Source organism: Solea senegalensis, linkage group LG15, assembly GCF_019176455.1.
Source record: "Solea senegalensis isolate Sse05_10M linkage group LG15, IFAPA_SoseM_1, whole genome shotgun sequence".
In the NCBI taxonomy this organism is placed as follows: domain Eukaryota; kingdom Metazoa; phylum Chordata; class Actinopteri; order Pleuronectiformes; family Soleidae; genus Solea; species Solea senegalensis.
The window spans coordinates 10,440,902-10,467,128 of record NC_058035.1 but is presented as its reverse complement, the minus strand read 5'-3'; the positions used below and the strand labels follow the sequence as shown (position 1 = coordinate 10,467,128).

The following is a 26,227-nucleotide window of genomic DNA, read 5'->3' as shown; positions in this document are numbered from 1 at the left end:
TATATTGTCCCCAAATAACCGAGGTCCCAAGTGACATTTCCGGATCTTATTAAAAATTCTACATTTAATACGGGTCAAGTGTCAAATGCTTCACACACAGAAAGGTTCACATGGAAGTGGATGAATACTTAGCAGGAAATATGCTTCCTTAAACTCATCCGGTGCAGGAAACAAACTAAAGCCGACAGGATGCAAGGGCAAAGATGTGGGTTTTTATGCGTACGAAGTGCATCAAACGTCTCACAGCAAGAAGTGTCCTTATCCCGGTGTGCCCTTCACAAAGCCAGGAGGAGACTCACTGTCACAAACACTAATTCTCACACTGAGTGATTCAGAACAATAAACACACATCAATCTCATAGCACATAGTCTAAGCACAAATATTCTTGCATATAAGCCTCCATAAGCCATGTAATTCCACCTCGAGTGTGCGTCCCTGCTGTGACAATTGATTGGAGAAATTGCCGTCTCCCTCACATGTAAACAAACTGAAAAGCAAAATGCAAACAGACAATATTACTTAATCTCCCACTCTGCTCCTTCATCTCTTTCTGAAAATTGATTGTCACTTCTTTTTTAGAAGCCTGAAAAGACTGCCAACCTCTGTGCCCTGCCAACGCGCATCTCTCAGCCGCTCTGTAAACTTCATTTTCCAAACAGACAATAGAAAAATTACTCAGCTCAGACCTGTTGCTCCCGTATTTGCGACTCATCATCGCTGCTTCAGAATTCTGCCAGAGAGGGGATGCACCCAGTGAGCCATGCCATTGTTGTCTGTCTCCTCTGAAGTGAAGAGCAACACAAATACACACATTTGGGCACATTTGTGTTCACTAAAGCTCGGTTTAGACGACCAGAGAGGCTGCACGCACCACAACTGATGTTATCGCTGTGGCACGTTGGGTACAATGTGGCTCCAGAAGTTGTTGCAGCACTGATTTTTTTCTGCAAGCGCAATCGATGCATCCAAGGAGAACCCTGATTATTACGAATATCGTGCCAAAATCCCCACTAGAAACTCAGGACGATCGGACCTTTTCTGTAGCTGAGTTACCCATGTCCCACTGGACACTTATAAAGAGCAACCTCTACTCTTTGGCCTTTATTATGTTACTATTTTACTGTTTTACTTTTAATGTTTTTGTTTACGATTTTACGTTTTATACCTTTCATGTTGCTGTGCCTTTAACTCTGTAAAGCACTTTGGTCAACCTTGGTTGTTTTTAAACGTGCTCTAGAAATAAAGTTGACTTGACTTGACATATCTTTTAGTTTCCAAAGTAATCACTATATGCATTAATATTGTTGACCTCTTATTTATCCAGACTGACTAGTTTCTTTGTACGCCACCTTGTGGATCAGAGCATATTGACACATGTTGTGTGCCGGTCATAAGCTCCTCTGTCACAGAGTATAAACAAGATTTAACACATTTATACACACACCTATAAATCATTCTCTGCGTGGATTCAGAGTTGAGCGATCCCAAATCCGCCTTAAAATGCCAATTGATACTAAATGTCTGTGCCTAAGCTTCCCTGCGACAGTGGCGCCCTACAGCCCGCCTCGGTATGAACTCATCGCCCTCGGGTTAATTGGTGGCAGCCGCTCAGCCCCTGCCATCTGACAGTGGAAGGATGTGGGCGAGCTGCTCCACTGATGGCCTCGTAATATGGAGAAGAGGCAGGCGGGCACACTCCTTCTACTGTCTCTCACCCTCCACCCCACCCTCCCTGTGGGACTGTTGACTGACAGGACTGCTCTTTCTCAACGTATTACGTACGCACAGAAACAGGGATTATAAAGTGTCTGTTGAATGATGGACGTTCTGGTCCTGCTGTTACCCGAGTAAAGAGACATTACTGGTCCAGAAAAATATGTACCACGAACAGTTCATATCCTGAAGCCATGACCAGACTGAAAACACACAACCACTGGTTAAGTGTCTTGCCCAAGGACACATTGACTAACAGAGCCAAGAATCGAACACACAACCTGAAAGACGACTCGCGTTACTGAGCTGCCATCACCCAAACAACCCCTGGTTATCTACAGTCACATATACTGTGTGTGACTTTTGCATGTATCCTGACGCCAGTGCCTCTCATGTTGCCTGTGCTCAGACGCCACAAGCACAAGAAGGATTCATTAGGTTTGGGAAAATGTGTCGTTTTAATTGTGCAGCGACATCTTGAACAGCACCAGTGATCAAGAGGTGCTAATAATATGGTGACATAGAAGGTGTTGACGACTGGATGAGGTGTGATGGCTGGTGAATGGCGTGGACTGTTTGTAAGGTGGGTGGTTCGATGTCTGGTGAGGTTTTCAGAGCAGCCATAAGAGCAAAATGTCTGTCTGCCTCAAGCACTTAACATTTCACTTAGCCGCATTCAGGTGTTTGGAAATTCCAAGTGACTCAGTGGGTCACTTTGTTCTACTCCTTAGATGCTCTCGGTATGTCTTCAATTTTACCTAAGTAGACATGTCTCTTTTGAGCATTTTAATGGCTTCTACATGAATTGCAGTGAATCTATTAAATACAATAGAACATGTCCAAATCTTAACAGGAGACTGTATAAATATAAGAGAAGCACACAAGGAATTTTGCTAATGAACTATCTACATAATGTATTAAACAACTGTGCTGCTAAATGAATAACATGTTTTTGTTCTGGTGACACACTTACAGCATCTTCGCTGCTTTAACATCCTGTTCTTGTCTTTAGCAAGGAAGAGATAATTGGCTTTTTTCAACACCATTCGTCTCCACGGAGACCAGACATCTCACAGGCACTAATCTGCCTCTCGCTACCCCCCGCCTCTCCTCACCTCCGTCACCACAGCAATCCATCAATGGTAATGTACTTTAGAGCTGGCGAATTTACAAGGGATGATGGGTGCATATGTGTGTATGGGTGTACTTGTATTTGATACCTCTTTAGGACCGTTTCTGGCACAAAACTACTGATTACGTGGACCAAAGCCTGGATCCTCATTTCTAAGGATCTGGTTAAGATTTGAATGGTAGTTATGTTAAATTTAGGGTAAGGGCATTAACTGGTTAGGGTTAACGCTTTGGTTTAGGCTGTCCAAATGAATGCGACACAAACCTGTGTGTTTGCAAAACTGCTTATACTTAATGTCCATTCAGTCAAGCCAAATATGTGTCACTGTGCCAAACTGGAGACGGTGGGAGCCAAAGCTGTCTTTGTGATTTGATCTGGACGGCCTCTGGTTATGGAAGATGATCCAAGGCTGCAGAGCCAATCAAATATTAGAGAAAGTGATGAGCAGGTAATTGACTTTGGAGTACTCTGAGGTACAGGTGTCCCTTTAATGTGAGTTTTCTCCCAGTCACAATGTGGTTACATGCATACGATCTGTGTAATGGGCACAATTAAATGATACCGTCACAGAATATAAGAGCAGCATTAAACAGAGAGACACAATTGATATGATAATAATGATAATATTTGCTGTTTGTATTGGAGGTGTTGCATTCTCTAAAGACTTCCCCTTGTGCATGTGTAGCACTCTGCCTTGTGTTTACACTCATTGCTGCTCTTGTAAAATACCCCGACAAAAGGTTTCTTCCAGTAAGTCAATGTTTGTTGCAAAAGTGCTTTTTTTTTTTTTTTTCAAAATTCAATACTCTTGGAGAAATCTAACAAGCACAAACAAAGTAACCATCTGCCCTTTTGACAGTAAATGTCCGAAGGCAAGCTTCCCCGCCAGGCACTGAGATCACAGCCACGTTGCTCCTTGATCATATAGACTCTCAGCCTGTGCAACTGTCAGCAACAAACAGCCCTGCAGTAAGTGACTGTCTCCTGGCTCCATTCCAAGAAGTGACCCTGCCTCTCTAAGGAAGCAAACAGTGAAAGATTCCCCTGCCTCACACTCCACACAAAGAGATATGGGTCAAGTAGATACAGTCTCTGATTTTCCAGGCTCACAGTGCACCCCTGTTCCTGGCCTTCCTTAAAATAAAGAGAGGGAGAGTGGACTCACAGCTCACTCCGTTTCACACAAAGACAACAACTGCATTTATCCGTCTTTAAAACACAAATGGTACAAAAATGTGGCAGAATTCGAGCGGACTGCATCTGCTCAGCCCTGTCTGCTGGAGAGACGAGCAAAGCGGCGCTAATGTTCACAAGGAAGAACAAACAGGTGTGTGGTGTCAACAGTTGACTGGGTTCATCACCCTGTGTTCACAAAGTCAGCCGCTCAGCACGCCGCCGTCCTGTTGTGTAACTGACAGACAGGCTGGGTGAACACCAGCAACAATGGAGACGTTGTCCTCTGTGAGTGAGGTCTGAGGCGCAGAGGGTCAATGAAACAGACGGAAGAATGTTTAATTTTGTGAAAAATGTTTCATAGATGTGGAGGCAGGTATAGAAGATTTCTCTCCATGACCTCTCCACAAACTGCACCATTTATTTGGTACCATGAGGTCTAAGTGGAACACATGATGCATACAATTCTATTAGAATGGAAAGTATTAAATGTGGGGGGGGAAAGGTATAGAGATACAAATAAGAGATGTGGTAAAATGAGAGACAGGGGCTTTGAAAGACAGCAACAAAAGAGTGCACGATGTGGTGGGTGTAGGTGATGCATCAGAGAGACAGTGCTCTGATTGAGGACAACAGAGGTGCGAGGAAATTCCTCTGAGACTGTCGCTCTGGTTGTGTCCTCTTGTGATAATCCTGTTGGAATAGTGAGTGTTCATGTGGAGAACGATGGCACAAAAACCCTCCTACCTGTGCAGTCTGTCCTCCAACAGCTCAATATACTTGGTCGTGTTCTCTTTCAGGCGGCTCTCTGTGTGGAGAGAAAAGCACAGGGGGAACAACAGCCTGTTACTTGCACTACTTTTATTAGCCCCAATGGGGTATCCTAGCAACAAATCACAGCTCTAATGCCATTAAAACTGAGACTTGACATTAGCGATCTTGTACATGGGCTCGATTAGGAAAGGTAGTCATCACAGCTGGCTAAGAGCGCTGTGGTGAGAAAATGAAAGAGCACTGTTAGATACAAAAGCCCAGCTGGTTCTCTCTTCAGACAAAGACACATCTGAAAAAAGAGCATTCCCACTACTCTGAGAGGAGATACAATTAGAGACGGCCTGCAGATAAAAGAAGATTTTATGATGGTATAGGTTCAAATATCGTGCCAGATTTCCTGTGGGGCACAGAGTTAGATGGATAGCTTGTGTCGCTTGCAGCGCCCTTCTGCCACCAGTGAGCTGCGCCTGAGGAGGCAGACGCAGGCTGGCTGAGCGTTAGTCAGGGCGGAGAGGAGGGCAAAGTGAGCATCGTTAACAAGCTCATGTATAAAACATGAGAATAAGACCCCCACAGCAGCAGGTCTTTGAACACAATAGGATGCACTTATATCAAATTGTGTACATATATATGTGCATAGAGCACACGGGCCATTAATATACAACCCTCCTTCTCTGCTTTCTTATGGCGTGTTTCCACTAGCGCAACTCGACTCGCCTCGGCATGGCCAAAGACGGGTATTTTGCTTTTCCATTAGCGATTGTACCCGGAAGTTCTTTTAGTACCTGCTCAGACGAGGCTCCGAGCGAGCTGAGGCGATGTGTGACGTCGTCAGACTGCCGAGATCTGATTGGTCAGAGTGCCGTCACAGTAAGAGTCACAAGAATCAAACCGAACAATGCCAAACTGTAGATCAGTTAAAAAGACTTAACAATCCTGAAATCGTGGTTTCATCTCCAACATTTTGCAAGGAAATGTCTAGAATCTCAACATTGAACAGAGGAGTCGGCGATCGCGAGCCACGTCACAAACCCTGCCACTGTATTCCAGTTCAGTGACTGTGTCAGACTGTGTCTGTGCTCCTGTCATGCAGGAAGCACTGAACTAATCTGTTTAATTAACTGATTATAATGATTCAGTACGTCTAAAACAACTGCTTTACAAGTCACTAGTTTGTCTGTGTCTCAAATGAAGAGTCACAGCAAGTTCATGCAGCCATGCAATGATGACTCTGCCCACGTTGAGAAGGTACTACATTGTAATGGAAAACCAACCAAACCACGCAGAGTCGGCACTATATAGTGAAAAAACGCCATTAAATGGAAGGTCAGTGACACCTAAGAGATTGTGAGACAGACCTGACCAGAATGAATCAAAAAACACACTTTACAACACAAACGTAGTTTTCTTTTAGACATTTCTGCAGTTATAGCTTTTTATTTCAAAGGCTAAGATATTTGTTATCTGTTGAAGTGTGAATGTTTTCAAGTTAAATAATAAAAGAAAGAGGGATTCCAACTTCGCAGGAACAGTTCTACATAGACACTAAAGACCTCTTGTCAACAGCAGTAGAATGTCTTTACAGACACGGATGATGATCAAACATCTCTCAGCATCATAGTGATTAATGGTGTTTCCCAAAAACCCATTACTCTAACAGAGCATATAAAATCCAATAAAAATCTATGATGAAGGATCATATGTATGGGAATTCCTTCGCTTTAGGGAAACAGGAGCCCAAAATAATTTTGAAACTACTCCAGTGTAAAGCTACTTAGCTCACTCACATCAGATTTGGATCACACAGAGAGAACATTCCCTAATTGGCTGTTCTGAATATCACTGAGGTTTGAAATGTGATTTGTATCATTGTCTTGATGGTGGTTATTAGAGAGCTTCAGCTCCAGGGTGAGACAGGCTGGGGGGGTGGGGGACTGGCACAGCAGGGAATCTCTGAGAGAAAAAGAGGAACACACACACACACAAGTTCGCCCAGCTATCCTTTTAGGGATTTACATTGACTTCCATTCATTTGGACAGGCTGACCAAAGCATTATCCCTAACCCTAAACTTAACCTATCCACAATTTAAAACTCTAAACTTAACCAGTTCCTCAGAAATGAGGTTCTGCCTCATTAGGACCAGGTTTTGGTTCCTGTGAGAACTACTGGCCCTGACAAGGTCAGTGTTTATGCCAGAAAAAATGTCGTAAAGGGGTAACAAATACACCTGATTGTCACTTTTAAAACTGCTCCCTCCCAGCACCTATGTCCAGCACCAAATCAGGGATTTAACATCACGGCACTTGTGTACTTGAATTTACCAAAGTAACACAAACGTGGCAAATGAGGCAGCAGTGAACCAGCAGCTCTTGAGACCTTGCAAGCTAAAAACACTGATTTGAGGAAAGGGCTGTCTAACAATGAGATAAGGAGGAGAAAATATTCTTAAGATACTACACACTTGTGCAGGCTTAGTTTTTATTCCGCTAGCATTTTGTTAAGTGGCTGAAATCAAATTTTCTTCATGTCCCTGCTGGCAGCCATGTTTTCAGGTCCCACCTCGTTCTTGGCCACACCGGCACGCTCGGCACAGTCAGTGCTGACAATGTGTCAGTACCTCAAGCAATCACACTTGAAAAACCCTGAACTGAAGATTGAAGATACAGACACAAGTCTATCAACTAAATGTATTTTTTTTTTCACATCGCTAACACCCTCATATGCTGAGGAGAGTCGACGTGCCATCTCGTCACCATGCCAACCGGTGAACTGGTGTGTCTTTCTCAAGCATAACAGATTAAAATCATCTTTTCTTGATAGAGTGGGACAAGACATCCAGCAGCAGAGAGTGGAGGAGCACTGGGAGACTTTATCACTTTGGAAGGTCTGAGGTAAGCTCCTGTCATTGGCAGACAATGTGAATAGAATCCTTATTAAAGATACATAAAGAAGAGAGGCACTCTGGCCAAATAAGTTCAGTAGTATATCTGGTGTTGGGGGAACTTCACAGAAGAAATGAAAGAGTCGACATTGGAAAATAAACGTCACCGATTGTTACCAAGGACGGACCATGGCCAAAATCACAGAAGAGGCCATTCATTCATAATACAGAGCAAGGACTCTATAGAGATGTGAGGGGAAATAACATGATCATTTGCATGAAATACAGGAGGTGAAAGTAGACTAATGAAGAATTAATTACTTCAGCTAAACAGATGTAAAGTAGATAAATAAAAATGATGAATCTAATGATTACCATCAGTGATTAGACGGATAAAGCAAATGGAGCAGAGTTACTATCTCATGCTAATGCACGATTGGTGATAATGAAGTTATGGGCTTTAATGAGCCTGCACAAGTTAACAACGACAAGGTGTTTGGATCTGCTGCAGCATTATAAGCATTTAAACGGCTCACTAATTGAAAGTGAATAATGCAGTCTTTTCTACACGGCACTGTAACAATAAAAGCGGCCAACATCTGTGAGGCCTTCATGTTGTCAAACAAATTAGAGGGCGGCTCTGTGCTAACACAGCACCGCAGATATGTGTGTTCTAAGAGCCTGCGCATAATAAGGCAGAAGAGAAATCGTGTGTCTTTGTAACCGAGTTTAAGGCACTGACTGTGATTAATGGCTTCAGGCTCAGCTTGGGCTGTTGGAGAGTTACAGCGGCGTGGGTAACACAAACACACTGTCAGCATATGTGGGAACTCATATTGTATGAATGCATCTGACCCTAACTGCAGCTCAGCAACATAGCGAATGGAGGGAGAGGGACACGCTGATAACTCATACAGACACTCTATAAGATGTGGTGCGCTAAGGCTGAAGGATCACAAAGCAGTGCAGTACCTAGACTGAAGCCAGCACCGTGTAACATATTGTGGGGCATATGCAGGAAAGGGCTACACAATGAGTAATGTGACAAAAAACATTGGCTGTGTGGAGGAAATCTGTTTCGGGCTATATATTTCAATTGTGGGAGCTAAAATGCTCTGAGATTTTAGACATGTTCAAGTCAAATATCATGAAAAAGAGTTTTGTTGAGAATAGAATACAAACTTATTATTTGCTGAGTACATGTAAGATCCTAAAAGCTTGAAAACACCTCCTCCTTCCTTCTCCCTGGGGCTGGGCTCGGCTGATTGCTCACCTGGCGCTCACTGCACACCTGCGACCAATCTGGCTCATCAACTCCCACCTCCTTCAGTGTATATAAGAGCGGCTGTTCCTCCACACCAGTTTGTCAGGTCACCTTCGCAGTAAACCTGACTTTAGCGACTGTCTTTTGCACTCTACAACCTTGTACCTTGTTTTTTGCTGTGGGTTTACTTTATGTATTTTGCCTTTTTTCCCTGCCTTGTTCCTGTTGTCCAGCCACATTAAGCCCTGCCCTGTTTTTAGCAGTTTTGTGCTCTTCTGGATTTGGGTTAAACCATCTTAAATGTTCAATCCATCAATGAACTCTTGTGTCCCTTTATCTGCAAGCTTAAACTCAACCCTCATGATTTAGCATGTTAGTATTTACCACATAGCACGACATACACACTACAGCTGAGAGTACTAAAATATCACCGGTTTCACCGAAGTGGAGACTTCATGGACCAACATCACAGCACGGCTAGAAACACACATTGAGCTTCTCTAGTTCAAAGTGGAACTAGATAAAACCAAAACTGTGCTCTGATGATTAGTATGGATTTCTTTTGAAAAAAGAAACTGACTGAAGAAGCAGCAGCAGCAGCAGTAGCTACAGTGGTGCCTCGATCAACTTCTCTCTGCTTTACGTGGTGATTCCTGTGTTTGTATGGATGCTATGATGCATCATTAAAAGCAAACACTGGCAAAATGTCAAAGACAAAAACAGGACTAACATTCTCTTGGGTCTATTTAACCACCGCGCTGCACTCACTCAATCATTCCAGCACTCTTTTTAGGAGAAGTCGCACATACCATCAAGTCCTCAACGGAAGCACCTTGAGAGCGACAGAGACATGAATAAGTCATACGTGTCCTCACCTTTAGTCCCTGACACTCCATTAAGAGAAAACTTGCATTTGTCTAATAGCACAGAGTGACGGTATTTTGACATTGGACAGACGCTGTATACACACTTGACATTGACCTGGACTGGCTCCATAAACCTGCACTGAAATGACACTGGAGTGGGACACGTATGACGAGAGAACTGACGGTGGTGATTGTGATAAAGACCGACAAAAGGGCTTAATTAAATGTGTGCAAGTGGAGCAATGAAACACTTGACTGTGTTCATCACAGATAGCCCACTGACCTACAGAATATATAGCACCCTGCAAACTGCATTCAAGGGGTATACACACACACACACACACACACACACACACACGAACACTGCCTCCACTTTTAAAAGTCCCCACTCCTGGGGGTCATTTACTCATCTTACTCAGCTCTTCAATTATTTATTTGTTAATTTAGTATTACTACAGATCTCTCTGGGGGACAAAATTATACTCTCAGCAGGGAATTGGACCACGGGCTATAATAGATTTGGTATTCATCACCACTCTTACCAGTGGCAATTAGGGACACACTGGTTCCCAGGCCAAAAAGCTCCACACCACAAAGTACATGCTCAACAAGCTAATGCTGCTTTTAAGATTGTTTTTTTATAATTTACGGTTTGGGGTCAATAAAATAATTAACTGAGATCATGTCATGGCAGTAGATATTTTCATAAACAAGGAACTGTTGACGCTTACATCATAATGTTCTCAGAAAAATGATGGTCGTCTTAACTTGACTTGAATTAGACAGTAATTTCTAATACCCTCGAGCAACAGAGATGGTAATGTGATGTTTGTGGGCCATCAGTTTAGTTTCCAGCCCCTTGCAACCAAAAAAAAAAGGATGACAATTTAATGAGCCCCTTGCTTAGTGTCAGCGACACATTGTGAAACTGCACTGATGCCATATTATGTGCACCCACTGGAGCATTTGAGCAGACCACACAACCAATCATTAACTTGCTGTATCTTCCCACATGTGTAATGTGATTCCCACCTGACTCTCGTCCCTTTGTTCAGCTGGAGCATTTTGCATGTCATTGGTTTCCAGAGCTGTGTGAGACACTGTATTTAGTTTAAAGAATAGGGATGTGAACTTGAACATGTCTTTGCTGGTTGCCATGTTGTCCCTGGATGTTCATAGCAAGTGACAGGGTTCACAACTCTGCTTCACCAAATAAATATCAGACAGGTGACTGAAATTCTTACATGGGGTGGAATGAAAACAAGTGGTATCTACTAAAGCTTGTTGCAACTCACCATGCTTGAAATGAAAGGGTGCCCCCTAGTGACAGTGAGAGGGCGCATTCAAGACAAGACAATGGCTGGACACGAATGACCACAGTCCTCAATAATACAGTGGAGGCTAAGAGGCTGTATTGCAGAGTTTGAGATTTGCAGCAGCAAATGATGTTTCACATCATCCTCTGACCCTGTTTCTTCAATATTTTCCTTTTCCCCTGTGTGTGTGTGTGTGTGTGTGTGTGTGAGACTGATGGACTGAAGAGAGTGGCACTGTAGGTGGTGCCATCAGAATCCATTTATCACTCTGCCAGCGCCAGGAGGATGAACCAATCCCACCCTGTCAGTCGTTCTCTGAACCCTAAAACACAGGCCCCTCCTTTAAGCAACATTCACATCTCCTTTTAGTTGGAGACTGAGTGCCGCTGATACACCATGTCTGCACTGAGTGGCTTGGAGATAATTGGCTACTTCACACAATCTAAAGCTCGTTTCCCCGACACCCTCCCACCTCCACCACAGCCACCACTTACCCTCCTCCCCGCTCCTCTTATAACAGCTGCCAATCCTACTGGCAAATGATTTGATGCCAGGTCCTCACTGACAGATTTTTCATACTTGCATTGATATTTATATTCAAAGGGAGAGAGGCACCTTTCAAAGATGCAACTAATAAGAAATAGCCTCCTTCACAAAAAACCACGAGGGCAAACATTTGATGCACAAACCTGGGATTCATCAATTTGCAAATGGCGATGGCTTGTACGTTCAGATAAGGGTGCCTTTATTTTTAAACTATAGTCTTTTTACAGTAATGAAGACGATAATCCAGTGTCCCTGTTAAGATTCATGTGATCTTCATGAAGACTGGCGTCAGTGACTCACCGTGCACGGCCTCCCTCTGCTCCAGCTCCTGCCTGAGCTGCTGCCGCTGCTCCTTCATGCCGGCCAGCTCCTGGCTACTCCCCGAGCTGAGGCTGTGTAGCCTCTTGGCCAGAGCCTCCAGCCGGTCCCGCTCCTGGTACACTGCCTTCATCTCAGCCTTCAGCTCCTTAGCACTGCTGAAGTCATTGCCTGCACCATCACACCACAGCAGGACATTAAACTTACACTGCCTATTAATGGGCACCTCAATCATTTTGGCATAATTAAGTGAGGCTAATGACGGGTGAGTCAAGTAAATGAGGTAAATAAAAGACAAGGAATCTGGGCAGCAGTGTGTTGGGGTGTGGTTGAGTGGAAGCGTACCTGAAATGGCTGCCAGTTTGGCCTCATGCAGCGCCAAAAGCTGTGTTTCAGTCTCACTGACTTTCCTCCTTAGGCTGCTTCCCAGCCTCTGACTCATGACCACCTGGGGAAAAGAAGCAGGAGAAGAGGCGGAGGGGGGAGTGGAGGGGGGTTGGTAACTAACAAAACCTTTGCAGACACATGGATCCCACAGGATACATAGCTCATTCTCAATTCCGCTTTCATTTTCTTTTTTCGACATTGGTTCTTATGAGACCTTACAGATTCATTTCCATCCGTGCAGGCTCGTTCTGCATTGAGTACGCAGCAGTGCATCAACGTCTAAGTGTTTCCTTGTCTGTAACCTTTAAAAAAATAAGGAAATATGTCTCTTTTTGAGCGGACAGACGTGTGAAATCTCCATAACTGGTGCCATTAGAATGTCAGAGAGGGAAAAAGGCCCTGAATGTCACGGGCCTGACGGGGTTGCAGCACCGGAGATCTGTAGCATTCACAGGTTTGATGGCTTCAGATAGAGCCTGTCTGGCCCTCATCTGCCCTCAACCTGCCCTTTAAACCTCTGTTCTTTCTAATGTATTCACTTTGAGCCATGGCCAGACACTATCCCCATGATGAGCATCATTCTTTCGAGGAACTATTTTCACTCAAAGGGGTTATGATATGGAGGTGGAATATCTGACACACATTCTTGTTGAATCTGGCACATGGTTTTGTGCAAAGGCTGTCAAATGGCAGAACATCTCCGGGGGAATTTCTTCCCACAGAAAGATAGAAAACGTAATTTTATTGAACCTGAAGTTTCTCCGGAGTTCTTTTCAACCATATAAATTCTCACACGCTGTGATTTGATTTCAAAACATCTGGCCATTTGGAAAAAGTCAAGAGAGAAAGAGAAAGCTCTACTTTCACGGCAAAAATCATTTTGTCACAGCAGGTGTGCCATTTTTCAGGGTAGTTATTTCAGTCAAGAACAAAGCAGTTCATTTCAAAAATAACAATGGACACACCTGTGGAAAGAGTATATGTATTCATATACACAAGTCTACTTTATAAACCGTATATATTCCTATATTCATAGACAAAGTCACAAAAACATTACATTTATACATTTAATAATTTGGTTACTTATTTTTATTTATGAATGCAAAAAAAAAGAATCAAAAAGGTGTATTTTTCCACACTGCTGTATTATTTTTAGGGAGCATTTCGGGGGGAAAGTTATTCAAAATAAAATCTCCTGCTGTTTCCGACTCTTAGTCTACAAGCGTGGAGAGTTCACTGCCTTGTCAAATAGAAATCAGCTCATGAATACAAACCTTAACATTTAGTATGCACATTCAACACAGTGAAGCCCGCACACAACACATACTGTCTGTTTTGCCTCACTACTCATCAGATATTCACACACATTCAATCGTCGTTGGCATGCTGAGGCTCAGCTCAGCTCTTATGAATCAAATTGGGTGAAAGGAACAGTGGCTTACTTTGGCAGTAGCTTCCTTGATGGACATATTCAATGCCTGCTCCTGCTCCTGGAGCCTGGAAAAGATAAAAAAAAAAAAAATGTTACAGTGCAGAGCTAAAACTAATGTCCTCCTTTTACTAGAAGGCCACAGAGTGGTGTGTCCAGCATGAAAATAATGTGTTTCACTTTTGTGAGGGAATATCTACAAAGATCAATAAAGGAGAGAAGAAAGAGGCCTTTTCTTTTGTTTGTGTTGTTTTTTTTTATACGTTTTCATCCTCGCAAAAGACACATCGAGCAGCACCGCACAGACAGAATAAGAGGCTTACAGCGCCACTGTTTGATTACATTTGTGTTTAGGCTGATTGTGATTTGGACAAATCAGACCATTTTTCTGCTCTGATAAAGATATTCTGCGCACAAAAGCAAAACACTACGGCTGCAACTAAGGCATATTTTCCTTTCCATTCCATTGTAAATTTTGGAACTTCAACATGCAATGACCTATAATATTTAATATTAGTAGTGTTAGTACCGCCATTTCAGGGTGAAACGGCGAACACAATCATTAAGATGGAGATTCAAATCTGTTGTCAGCTCAAATCAGGCTGTCGTTTCGTCATGAATGACGACTTTCAAACATTTGAACCCATTCATGACAAAAACATTGATTGATGAAGCTTCAAAGAACCTGCTAACACTATTTTTTGCCACTAAGTAATAAAAAGCTTCATTATTCTTACAATAATGGCAACACCAACAGTGGAAAATATCAATTCAAGTGTTTTCCTTCTATTTAACTGTGTAGATTTGAGCTATCAGGTATAAACGTGGTATAATGATGCTAGTGCCGCATGTAAACATGCAAACAGGACAAACCATTAAGGTCACATTATTTGTTGACAGAGATATAAATCAATTACGAGATGGGAGGAAAAGAGCATCACATCCATTATGCACAACACAGTCACCTTGAGACAGTCCCAGTTGTCTCATGTCATAAAAACAGATTGCCCTTTACATGTTATTCACGCGGCTGTTCATGGCGAGGCAAAGTAAAAAACGCTTTCTCTTAACATCAGTAATACAACATCCCTCTTAAGGGGAATGCAGCTGTTTTGGAAAAGTGTTTCCATGAGAGAATGTGTCTTGATATGAGACAGAGGGAGAACAAAAAGACTCAGTGTTTTTTGGGAAGGGAACTGCAACACCATCATCACATGGTGACCCACAGCAAACCACCTGGAGATGTGAAGCTGAATATCCAATCTCAGCTCGCAGTTTCAATTAGCAGTGAGAATAAATGTGTTCCAGTCAGGGTGAGAGTATGTCAAATATCAAATTATGCCAGTGACGGTGGGTCACACCGCCGAGAAGGCGATAAGTACAATTTACATGTCTTTAACGAGTGGCAAGACAGACGGGCTTTCCACTGCGTCTCCTCACAAGCTATTAACTTCAGTGGAAATGATGCAAAGCAATCTTTTGCATCTGAGAAAAAAAAAAACTATTAAAATTCAAAGCAGGTTGAAGCAGGTGTGAGGGAAAAGAGGATGTGAGGGCACAGGGGAACGCGGGTAAAGAGGTTGCGGCTGTGGCTTCTTGTTTCAACTGTAAGGTACATACAAACATGTCGTTCCTCATTAAGATTACGGATTACGTTCACTTGGGAGACACTTTTTGTCTAAAAATACCGACAGTAAAGTGCAAGAGTTAGATGTCATCAAAGTTAGATGAGCACCTTCCTCTGTGTGTAACACTTTGGGTCATCGACGTAACCATTTGAAATGTTAATTTGGTTGAAACATGGCTCAATTATACTGTAAAGGTGTATATTCTGAATGCCACTGTGTTAACCAGAGGATTAATAAAAGCAAGAAGTTGTGAAACAGAACTTCTGCAATGAGACATCCTCTTCCAAATGAGCAAAGTTAATGATAAGGAAATATGTGACATGATGCTGGGGAAGAACTCCTCATCCTCCCGGCCACTCGCTCTCAGCTCTCCAGTAGCACCATGTGGTGAATAGTGGTACTGCAGGAGTTGTCACACCTGTTCACTGCAGGATACGTTTTAGATGTTTCCCTGCTCCAATACACCTGATTCAAATAAATGAGTCGTTCCTCGGCTTCTGCAGAGCTTGATGACGAGCTGACCGTTTGACTGTGGTGTGTTGGTGCAGGGAAACACCTAAAACATGAAGGGCAGTAGGACCCAGTGCCCTGTCTGTTTTAAAGGTTTCCTTCCTCGATCCAACACACCTGATTCAAATAAATGAGTCGTTATCAGGCTTCTGCAAGGCTTGGACTGGAGTTGGTCCCCAGGACCAGGATTGAGAAAGCCTTGGTTATATAAAAGTTATTTTTTTATGGTGAATAAATTGAGGAAAGTACTGAAAGTCTTAACCTTACATTAAAATTCATACTGTTCTCTGACACTGCTGTGAATTATATATGACCGAGGAGCATCAGGGACTTTATTGTGAAAGTGTCCCTGACCTTAACCACTTCATTTAGTGAGTCCCATGCAACCCATATAGAACACATCATATAAACCATAAAATGTATGATGCATGTATGTAAAAATGTTTATATAATATGTGTGAAGTGGAGGTTTATGTATATGACTGTCACAGTTCAACAGCGTTCAGGTTGAGCCAGTGAGCAAAATGCAAATATATTAAGTGTGAATATGTTTCTTCACAGAACACTCCAGAGTGCAGTTTGACATTTCCATTTTCCACATTCATTTGCACATTCTCTCAGCTGTGCTCAACTCTGCTGAGCACAGAGAGAAATCACTAATTTTGCCCGGAAGCTTCAATAAATGCTTTAGTTTCGTCTGTGGGAATTTGCCTCTCTTCACAGTATGAGTATTTGTTTTGTATTCACTTATTCTGTTAATAAGTAAAGGCTGACCTGAGCATGGAAGGTGGAAGAGAGACAGAAATCTGCATGCGGTTTTCAGAGGCAATGAGGTCCTGCAGGGTCCGACCCATGTCACGGAGCTGAGCCGCGGTGCAGCTCCTCAGCACTGAGCCCTCCAGCTCTTCAACCACCCCCTGCTGCTCCTCCTGATGGATCTGCTGCTCCAGACATCGGCTGCGGTCCTTCAGCTCCGCCAGCCTCTGCTGCAGCCTGGCTATCTCCTCCTGCAACATTATGATCCTGGGGTTCATTTTCAAGTTTCACTCGCAATCTAATTGGAGTATCAGTACACAGTGGGCACCACTAAACTGCATTTATCAGAATATTTAATATTCATAACTTGTTGCAGTGCCAAACTTTACAAAAAGAGATCTGCACACAAAAACCAAGTCTCTATAAATTAAAAGCAATATGTTTTATAATATTATTAATTGACACTTCACTGTGTATTCCTCTCATGACACTCTTATGACACAACACCCTCTGAATTTACCTCCACCGTCCGTTTCTCTTGCATCAGGCGATCTCTTTGATGTGGACCCTGTGACGACTCAGACCTCTCTCCCACATCAGGCTCTGCACCCTCTCTGCAAACCAACAACAATACCTCAACATTTCAACATTTTCCTAACCTTTTAGTTAACATATATAGTGTTTATCCTTTTAAATAACATGAAGTTTAAATTCATTTCCCAAACATATCTTGGAAATAATTCCTACAGATGATGCCGTAAATGAGGGAAATGCAGAGACACAGGTGTGCAGCGACAAACTGAGTAAAAACAGCTTTGCTGTGTGAGCTTTAGGTTAGACTTGTTCAGGATGCGCTCTGATCAGACCACACCTGATTCCCTTCCTGTTTCAAGAGCTATTTTAAACATCCCTCCCTCACTGTTTCGCTGAACAACATTACAATGGAGGGAAGAGAAAGAATGTTTGGCATCCATGTTTTTTGTTTTGCTGTGCAATGAGTTATTTTTTACATTTTTGTTTATAGTTTGTTTTTCTTTGTGATATCTGAGAATATAGGTTAGGGCTTCAATCTAATTATTCTATGTACTAATGGGTATCTGGTGAATTTCTCCCAATGTATGATTACTTTATTGATTATTTATTAATTAGAAGTATCCCATGCATTTAAATACAGTTATCAGATCCCTTTAGGAGAGTAAAAAGAACACTTGAAACAGCCACAGTCACTCAAATTGTACTACAGAATTTGGTGATGTTTTGTTTCTGAGATCAGTGTAAGTTGTGACATCACTGTTGACAAAGCACCACTGTATGTATGGATTCATCATTGCTGTCATTGTGTGGCAACTGACCTGCGATGGCTGCGATCTGCCCTCTGGAGGGCGCTGTGCACCACCTGTCTGAGTCGATCAAGGAAGAGCGCCACGCTGGGCTGTAGGGAGGGTAAACCCAGCTGCAGATCTCCTCGCTCCCTGCACAAATCCTCCAGCTTTTTACCAAAACGTTCGGCTGAAGACAAACACGTACACAAGCTGTTTAGTACGCAGCAACACAGTCAAAAGAAAAACGGAGTAGCAACCAGGATCAAAAAACTAAATACTGTGTCGATCACAACATCCATGTAACCTACATTCAAATAACATACTGACATAGATTATTCCTTATTGAATAATTAAATCACTCCTAACTGGACATAAAGAGGGCAAACTGGCAAGCCAAGAGTCTCCAAGGTTCAAGCTAAAAATAATAGAAATCTGAGCATGGAGAAAAATCTGTCTTATAACCTATTTCATGTTGACGACATTTCGTGAAACACCGGAGAACAGCCTTCCACGAAATACTGTAAACAAGAAATGTGCTGTCAGGTTTTCTGTTTGACTTCTGATAATATGCATCACAGGATCAAAAGACAAGCAGACAAGCTGACAATTCACTCTGACCCCGATAATCATTGGGCAGAAATAGCTCAAGGTCCTCATGAACTCCACTGCAGATGTTGGTGTTTATTTCTGTCAGAAGGGCCAAGAAATGGGTCAGAATATATTCTGTTTTAAAAATAAACTTTCCTGAGGCCAACGGGGGAAGAAATATCTGGGTCAAATGGGATTTGAAGTACATTTTCCTGGACATAATTAGCATAGCATTTGGTAAATGCTAAGGGTGAATGATGAATCAGTGTTCTTAAAGCCCAAGACAGTTTCTCTAATAACATAAAGTGAAATCTTATTTGTTTTGCACTTTAAAGTAAAGACAGAAGATCAGAGCCCATTCAAAACTCCAAGCTTATTACAGACTACAAAACTAATAGTCAAATGTCAAACGTATTGTCAAAGAAGAGAAAATAATCATATTACTTGTTTAATATTTTCGATACTACACACACATAAACCACAATGAATGATTCAAAGATTTAGGTTTCATCATATGTCAAGTAAATATGTGGTCAGTAAACAACAAACCATTTCTTCTGCGCCAATGAATGTGCAGCCTTTTGCCCTCACATGCTTTATCACACGTTTCAGTATGAACCAGAACTAACAGCTAATCAAGTTAGCAAGAAATCTAATAACAGCAAAGGGCTGAATTCCCATAATTCCAACATCAAAACAAAGATTTAATCATGACTGACCCGAATTCTGTGTGCAACCTCAGTATAAATAAGAGCTAGGATGTCCTACTAAGTTGCCATATGTTAATCTGCTACAGGTTTTAGTCTGGTACAAAATGCATTCTCACTTTATCCAAACAAATAACTCTATGATAATTATATAAATGCTCTTGATAATGAGTGGAAGAATTCCAAAGATTAAGTGCGTAATACCAAAGGAGACATTTGAGTTACTGTTGTTCATGTGCTACTCCGCTTCATTTTCACATCATCTGAAAATCGGAAATGACCTACTTATTGAACCAAAAGCTCAGCTGAAAGTCTTAGTTCACCTGCGTCATAGTCATCATCCAAAATGGCCTTCTGCTGGAGTCTCTGCAGCTTCAACATCATGGACTCAATCTGAGCGGGAGACACAATGAACAGAACACAGAACAGATTACCCAACAGTCCAAAGAGCAATGCTCTCTAAACAAAAAGAAACGTGTGGGTGCAATAACCGTCATTTCAAAGTGACAGCGAGGTCAGCAAGTTGAGGACTAGGTCTGCAGTTTAAAACCTCATCATAACCATAACTATATGGGGTTTTTTACCTTTAACATTTGATCATTTTCGAGACTTAACCTGTTTTAGTATGTTAAGGTCTCTCAAATTCAATTTATTTATAGTTCAGTCATAAAAATTACCTTTACACGTCATCAGAGATAACCGTGTTATATTGAAATAGCTTCGATGGCAACAATGCTGCAGCCAGTATTTGAAATGTAATTTAAAGCCTGCACCCTGTTTATGTTTTGAGTTTACATTTTAGTCTGTTTTGCACCCACTGCCAATTTTCCTTGACTGAGGGATTTACACCCACCTTGATGTGAGAACGGCTGTTTTGGAGGCAGTCCTGCAGCACAACCTCGTACTTCTTCACCAGGTTCTCCCAGCCTTGGTCGGACGCAGGTGTGGCGCTCTCATAGCCTGAGGTGACAGAGGAGGCAGAGGCCGTATCTGAGTCCAGAGATCGGGAGTCACAGTCAGGCAGGTCGGACATAACCTCCCTGCCACGCCACGGACATTCGCGCCAAAACCTCCCACCTAACACCGGCTCTTCTCTCTCTGCATGACTAGCTGGAGCAGAGGAGTACGGCGACGGGACAGGAGAGGCATCACGTGAGAAGACAGTTTCTGGTTTTGTTAGCGATAAACCAAGATCTTTCGCTGGCTGATGAGTTAGTTGTGTTTCCTGAGCTGGTGGAGCAGTGGTTGTGTTTGTTCTCAGGCCAGAGTTGAGCGACTGCTGGATGAAACTGAAGCTGGAGTTAAACGAGTCCTGTGGTGAGGACCGTAGTGCTGGACTTGGGCTTGACCTGAGTTTACTCTGTGACAGTGAGGACAGTCCATGATGGCTGGATGTACCATTGACAGCACTGCACTCCATATTAAGAAAGGGATGGGTAAGGGAGAGGATACTCTTTCTGGAGCTACATGTGAGTATATCAGGCTGTTGCTGGTTTATTAAGGACACTTTGACAGCAGGTGTTAGACTTATCCTTTGAGTGCTGGTGGCTTCACTGAGGTCAGTGTGACGTTCAGATTTTGTCCTGCCTTCCTCCTCCTCCTCCTGCTCCTCTTCCTCTTCCTGCCCAGGAGTAGAGCTCTGTAGTCTGGACTGCTCTCCTCTCATGTACCCGGGTCTTCTGTGGAGCCTCTTACGGCCAGAGCTGCCAGCTGCCCCTGATGCTCTGCCACCTGTCAATGCAGAGATTAACCATTAATCTGGACAACACAGTCATGAGGAAGGTAAACAGTGAGCTCATAGAAGTGCACAGGATTATCTGTGTAATCATGAATGCTGTACACAGGAACATGCCCTGCTAAATGAGCTAATTACACAAGAATGTAATACACACTCTCACCCAGTTTCACCCAGTCCAACCACTGCTGTTAAGACGAGCAGCCTAATGCTGACTGAATTAAAAAAAAAACAACTCAGGCAGCTGTGTGACATTTCCCAGGGTTTAGCTCCAGCTGTTGGGAAATACCAAAGCCACACAGTCACAGCTCTCGATGGAGGAGGAGATTTTAACTTCCGCTTGTCTCATCTGAATGCATATTAAAAACAGCTATATGACTGTAAACTCCTACAGTAATCTGCAGTAGTGAAATTAAAGTCGGCGTACATGTTGAAAGCTTAGCTTTTTTTGTTCCAAAATATATTTAAATGTGCAGCAGGTCACAGAACCATCAACAGAGAGCTGAAAGAAGTTTGATGGTCGGTCACTGCAGGGTCACGTGAAGAGGTGGGAATCACTGGTCGATGATACCAATAATGTCACGATACAACGATTCTGTGATAATCGTCTATTGCAAGATAATCATACAGCAGCACATCACCATATCTGTCAAACTGAAGAATACAAAACATCCGTGAAAAGTTAAACGTGCAGGTTTTCTCTGTTTGTTCACAAACAAGGAGACAATGCGCATAAAGTCTATGTATTGAATGAGAATAAGGGCATCTCTGAACGTAGCTTTCTCCACCATTACCCCACTGTAAACTTTTTAACCCCTTTTTTGTCCCGGTGACTTCCGCCCAAGTTTCCCTCAATTGTTTGCCTTCATTTATTAATTAAAATATTAGTATTTGCCCTGGTGTATTGATACTCGTACTGCATGAGGAAGGACGCGGATACAGTATATCACCAAATCGATATTTTGACTCAACCCTAGTCATGTGATAATGGCAATAAGTGACTCCCTTCCCATCTATACATGTTGTCATTTCATTAAATCTTAACACAAGGGTTGAAAAATGCGGCTTTTTGGTCTAGAATTGGGGAAAAATATTCAAGTTGGTCAAGTAAACACATTTTTAGTCCATCTTTCTACAAGATTCAGTGTCAAAATAGCCTCAGTTTATTGTCAGGTTTGAAAATAACTTGCTTCTACTTACTCGGCTGAAACTCACTTTTGATACTGCTAATGGAATAATACACTTAACCGTACAGAGGCATGGCCAACCCAAGCAATCAGAAGTGCTGAGTGTAAACAGTGTTTGGGTCTGAAGAAGAATGATAAGGACCTGTTTGTGCTCAGCGCTGGACACCTGCTGCAGCTCCACATGATTAATACATATAATGTGTAGGATTCAGAAAAAAAGAGACAAGCTGCAATGTGGGGGATCAACAGTCTCTTTGTGTACAGCTGAGCAGCTCCCTTTTTCACTGGCTCTCAGTTTTCTCTTCCCACTCTCTCGCTCTCTTGCTCACATACAAACACACGCATACATTTGTGAGGACGCTCACAGACATGATGCATTCAAACGCTTCGGAACACTAAAACCAAGTCTTAACCCTCAAAACTAGGGAGAGCTAAATACCATTTTTTGTGTCTGATCCCAAAACTGACATCACAGTCTATACTTCAGTATCTACAGATACTGACATCAGTACAATACTCTCCTTTTACAAAACTGCACGTGTCTACTCAACATTCTGATCATGTGACGTCGTGGTGCGTGTGTCTTTGCAGCCTGTGACAAGTGAAGCATTTATGTGATAGTGATAGCATTTAAGTTTTTCCTTTTCCATGACCAGATCCATTGATTTCGACTGTTACCAACGCTGAATATCAGTGCATCCATACTCAAACTGCCCTTTGAAATTGTGAGGATCTGCTAAAATGTCCTCACGGCAACAGTTTTGAGCCAAAATTCATCCTCACAACTCAATAAAGACACATATACACACACATATTTGTTTCTCTACAGTTCACCTTAACCATTTTAACTAAATGACTTCGCCTTCTAACCCTAAATGCAAATCTGACCCCATTGTATTTGTAAGGATTTGATTAAATATCTTCACAATGATTGTTCTGAATCAAAATTGAGTTATTTACACAGAAACTAAGGACAGTTTTACTGTCACTGAAAAACCTTGTTAGATATTATTAGATATTTCAAAATGTAGCAACACAATCAATCATTCACAGAAATCTATACATAAAAACAAGATATTATACTGCTATGATATTCATAGTCATCCTTTACAAATATGTCCAAATCAAGACCGGGACATGGGGCACCATACAAACAATGACCACTACAAAGCCACTACAGCTCAACCCCCCCATGACCCCCCCAATGATGTCATGCCTAGAGCATTCCATGTGACCGGAAAGGAAGACGCATTAAAAACAGCACTTAAGGGAGAGTGGGGATGTTCGGATGATGGGAAAGAGGGATTGTGAGAGTAACATTGGGGGTGTTGCTCTACAAAAAAGGGGCAACAGTCTTTGTGTGCTGAGCAGAGGACAGTCTCCAGTGAAAGTCCTCTCTCTCTCTCTCTCCACTGAGACCACCACACTTAAGATCAGGTTACAGCTCCATTAGTGTTTCTCTGCAGACGTGGTCACTGTTCCATAACCAGTTTTAAGAAACCCAACACTCTCGGTGGGTACAAGTGCACACCGTCCACCACCTGGTGTCGTCAAGATGATACAGTCCGTTCTACAGTAACTGAGAGACGAGTCCAGCAGCTGTAAAGAGAAGGGACTCCATGATAGAAAATGCCACTGTGTCCTCACCATGCTTCATATGCACACAGACAGATCCTCTCAGTTTAGGGGGAAAGGAAATTCCTCAGTTCCATTGAATGTGTGTGTGTGTGTGTCATGAATCATGAGGTATGTCACTTCCTGTCAGGCTTTGTGCTGCAAATAATGAACAGGCCAAGAACCAGTGGTTTAACACAGAGGACCTCACGATCCCACTCGAAACATCAGAACCTTTCACAGTGTAACTCATTGCCAGTGTGATAGAAATGCCGCCCCGAAGACTGAGAGAATCTCAGCCAGAGAGAGAGGGCAAGATTATTTACTTTGCCAGATTAAAGAGACGCCCGCTTTAGGTTCAACACTGCAGCCCATTGGTTGCTTCAAGTGCTACAGAGGAATGCAGAGGGTACCGTTAAAAAACACAAATGTTTGAGGAACAAGCTCACAAATACACATGTGCATGTCAGCAGCCTCCAGAGAGGCACTTCACCAATGTGACTGAGCACAGAGCTAGAAATAGGGAAGTGTTCAGAATAAAAAGGTTTCTTTTTCCTTTTTACATGAAAATGCTAAAAATGTATATTAAAATGCAGGAAACCATCTATGACTGTGAAACTACTTGTCTTTTTTTTAAAAAACTGCCACACATACATTTTGGGGAAAGAACACGTATTAATTCTATCGAAGAACTGACAATAAGTGCATTATGTGTGTCTTATAGAGGGTACGTCTGCCTACAGACAAACTTTACTAGATTCCAAAGAATGTGGAACATGCAGCTTTGTGCAAGATCACCAGACAAAACATGTCAGCATCACTCACACATTCTACATAATATTCAGAGAGGGGGCAAAGTTTTTCATCATATGTATATCACTTTCAGTACATCACTGTATCTCACCACCATAACGGTGCCTGGTGGAAGCCTTTGACCTGTGTGACCTGAGGGCAGGGAACCCTTAAAGATGTTATTCAGCGACACAAAGCAACACAATGCACAGCAGCATGGTACTGTGTGTGTGATACAATAATTAGATCCACTCTGTGTCCGCTGCTCACATGCGAGACCCCCTTGAACAAATTTCCCAATAAGCCATTGTTCTATCATCTACATATTGTCTTTGTATATTCATTTAAATATACAGTTAAAGTACAATACACTACATTTTATAACGCACATTTGGTACCAACACAGGTGTTGGTCTACATATACTGTAGGTCCAAGAGTTTGCCGTTCACCAAATACTGTCAAAAGTGTAAAAATAATCCAAATACAGAGTGAATTTGAACACATAGAGTATAAACATACTTGATATCAGTGTTTTTCAACAGCTGATGTGTAATTCTATAAATCAGGGTTTAGGAATCTCTTGGCATACTTGATTATTTAACATTTGGAGAGTAAAGAATTACTTTTCAACACTACTTCAGTGTGTCTCGGTGTCTGTCTGTAGTTATGGCTCTTTCTGCATCAGACACATAGACACTGGTCGGGTGAATGTGATGTTCTCTCTCACACAGATATCATTATTTACCTTCAGTGACGTGTCGCAGAGGGTTGTTGTGACACTCCAGCCCCATCAGCCCAGCAAACATCTTCCCATCCAAGTGTCAGGAGCCACTTCAAGTCAAAGATGTCAGATCCCGGTGCTTCACTGATTTACATCGACCATGTTTTTAGCAGAAGTGAGGCCATGCAGGCACTGCTGCTGGGGCTGATTTCATTTCCGTGGTGGAAAAGTGAATTCGGGCTGTTGTTTGTTTCCCCCCCGACACCGGCTTTTACGCGCGCGCTCCTTTACGCATACTAAAACGTCTCCTGGTGAAATGAAAAGTTTTAAACTGAATTCGCCAGATTGTCACATCTCTCTCTTACGCAGTGGATAAGGAGCAGCTTCAGATGAGACGGAGACAGTGACGAGAGAAAAGGATGGTCTTCTTCATGGCATGCTCGTGTTTGTTGGAAGAAGTGAGAAAAAAATGGAGTAAAACGAAGAAAGTGTTCGACAGCTGAGAGATAAATCTGTGTCACGTCCAACAGTTGGTCAGTAATCCGTTAGTCGCTGCGCCCTGTGTCGTGCGTCAGCGTGAGGATCGAGCTCCTTCCTACGTGTTCAGGAATTTGACTCCTTCAGGCTCCTTCAGACCGCCTCATAACCACAGCATGCAGTCACTCAGTCAGTCAGTCAGGCACAGTCTGTGTGAATGTGGCTGCTGCTGCTGCTGCTGCTGCTCACTGCAGCACTGACTGCACAGCAAACACATCACTGAAAACCCTGGAACACTGTTCACATGTGATTTCAGCTCTGTTGCTGGATTCATGCACCTTTATAACTGGATAGAAATGAATACTACGTGATGGTAAACGTAACTGT

The 26,227-nt window shown here is 42.6% G+C and overlaps 1 protein-coding gene across 2 annotated transcripts in view; it reads right to left on the bottom strand.

Moving 5' to 3' along the window:
- Positions 1-26,012, bottom strand: part of disc1 (DISC1 scaffold protein) — a 37,451-nt gene extending 11,439 nt beyond the window's left edge. Inside the window, exons 1-10 of one of the 2 annotated variants that reach the window (XR_006361872.1) lie at positions 25,388-26,012; positions 20,167-21,044; positions 19,637-19,706; positions 18,049-18,205; positions 17,217-17,310; positions 16,715-16,947; positions 13,816-13,870; positions 12,332-12,434; positions 11,969-12,157; positions 4,767-4,827 (exon numbers count right to left, since the gene is read on the bottom strand). Coding sequence is in view for 1 of the 2 variants with exons in the window: in XM_044046054.1 (XP_043901989.1) it covers positions 4,767-4,827; positions 11,969-12,157; positions 12,332-12,434; positions 13,816-13,870; positions 16,715-16,947; positions 17,217-17,310; positions 18,049-18,205; positions 19,637-19,706; positions 20,167-21,044; positions 25,388-25,448 (1,901 nt within the window). In the remaining variant the exon portion in view is untranslated. The remainder of the gene's footprint in view (positions 1-4,766; positions 4,828-11,968; positions 12,158-12,331; positions 12,435-13,815; positions 13,871-16,714; positions 16,948-17,216; positions 17,311-18,048; positions 18,206-19,636; positions 19,707-20,166; positions 21,045-25,387) is intronic. The other variant, XM_044046054.1, reaches the window with a different exon arrangement.
- Positions 26,013-26,227: the final 215 nt, after the last annotated feature.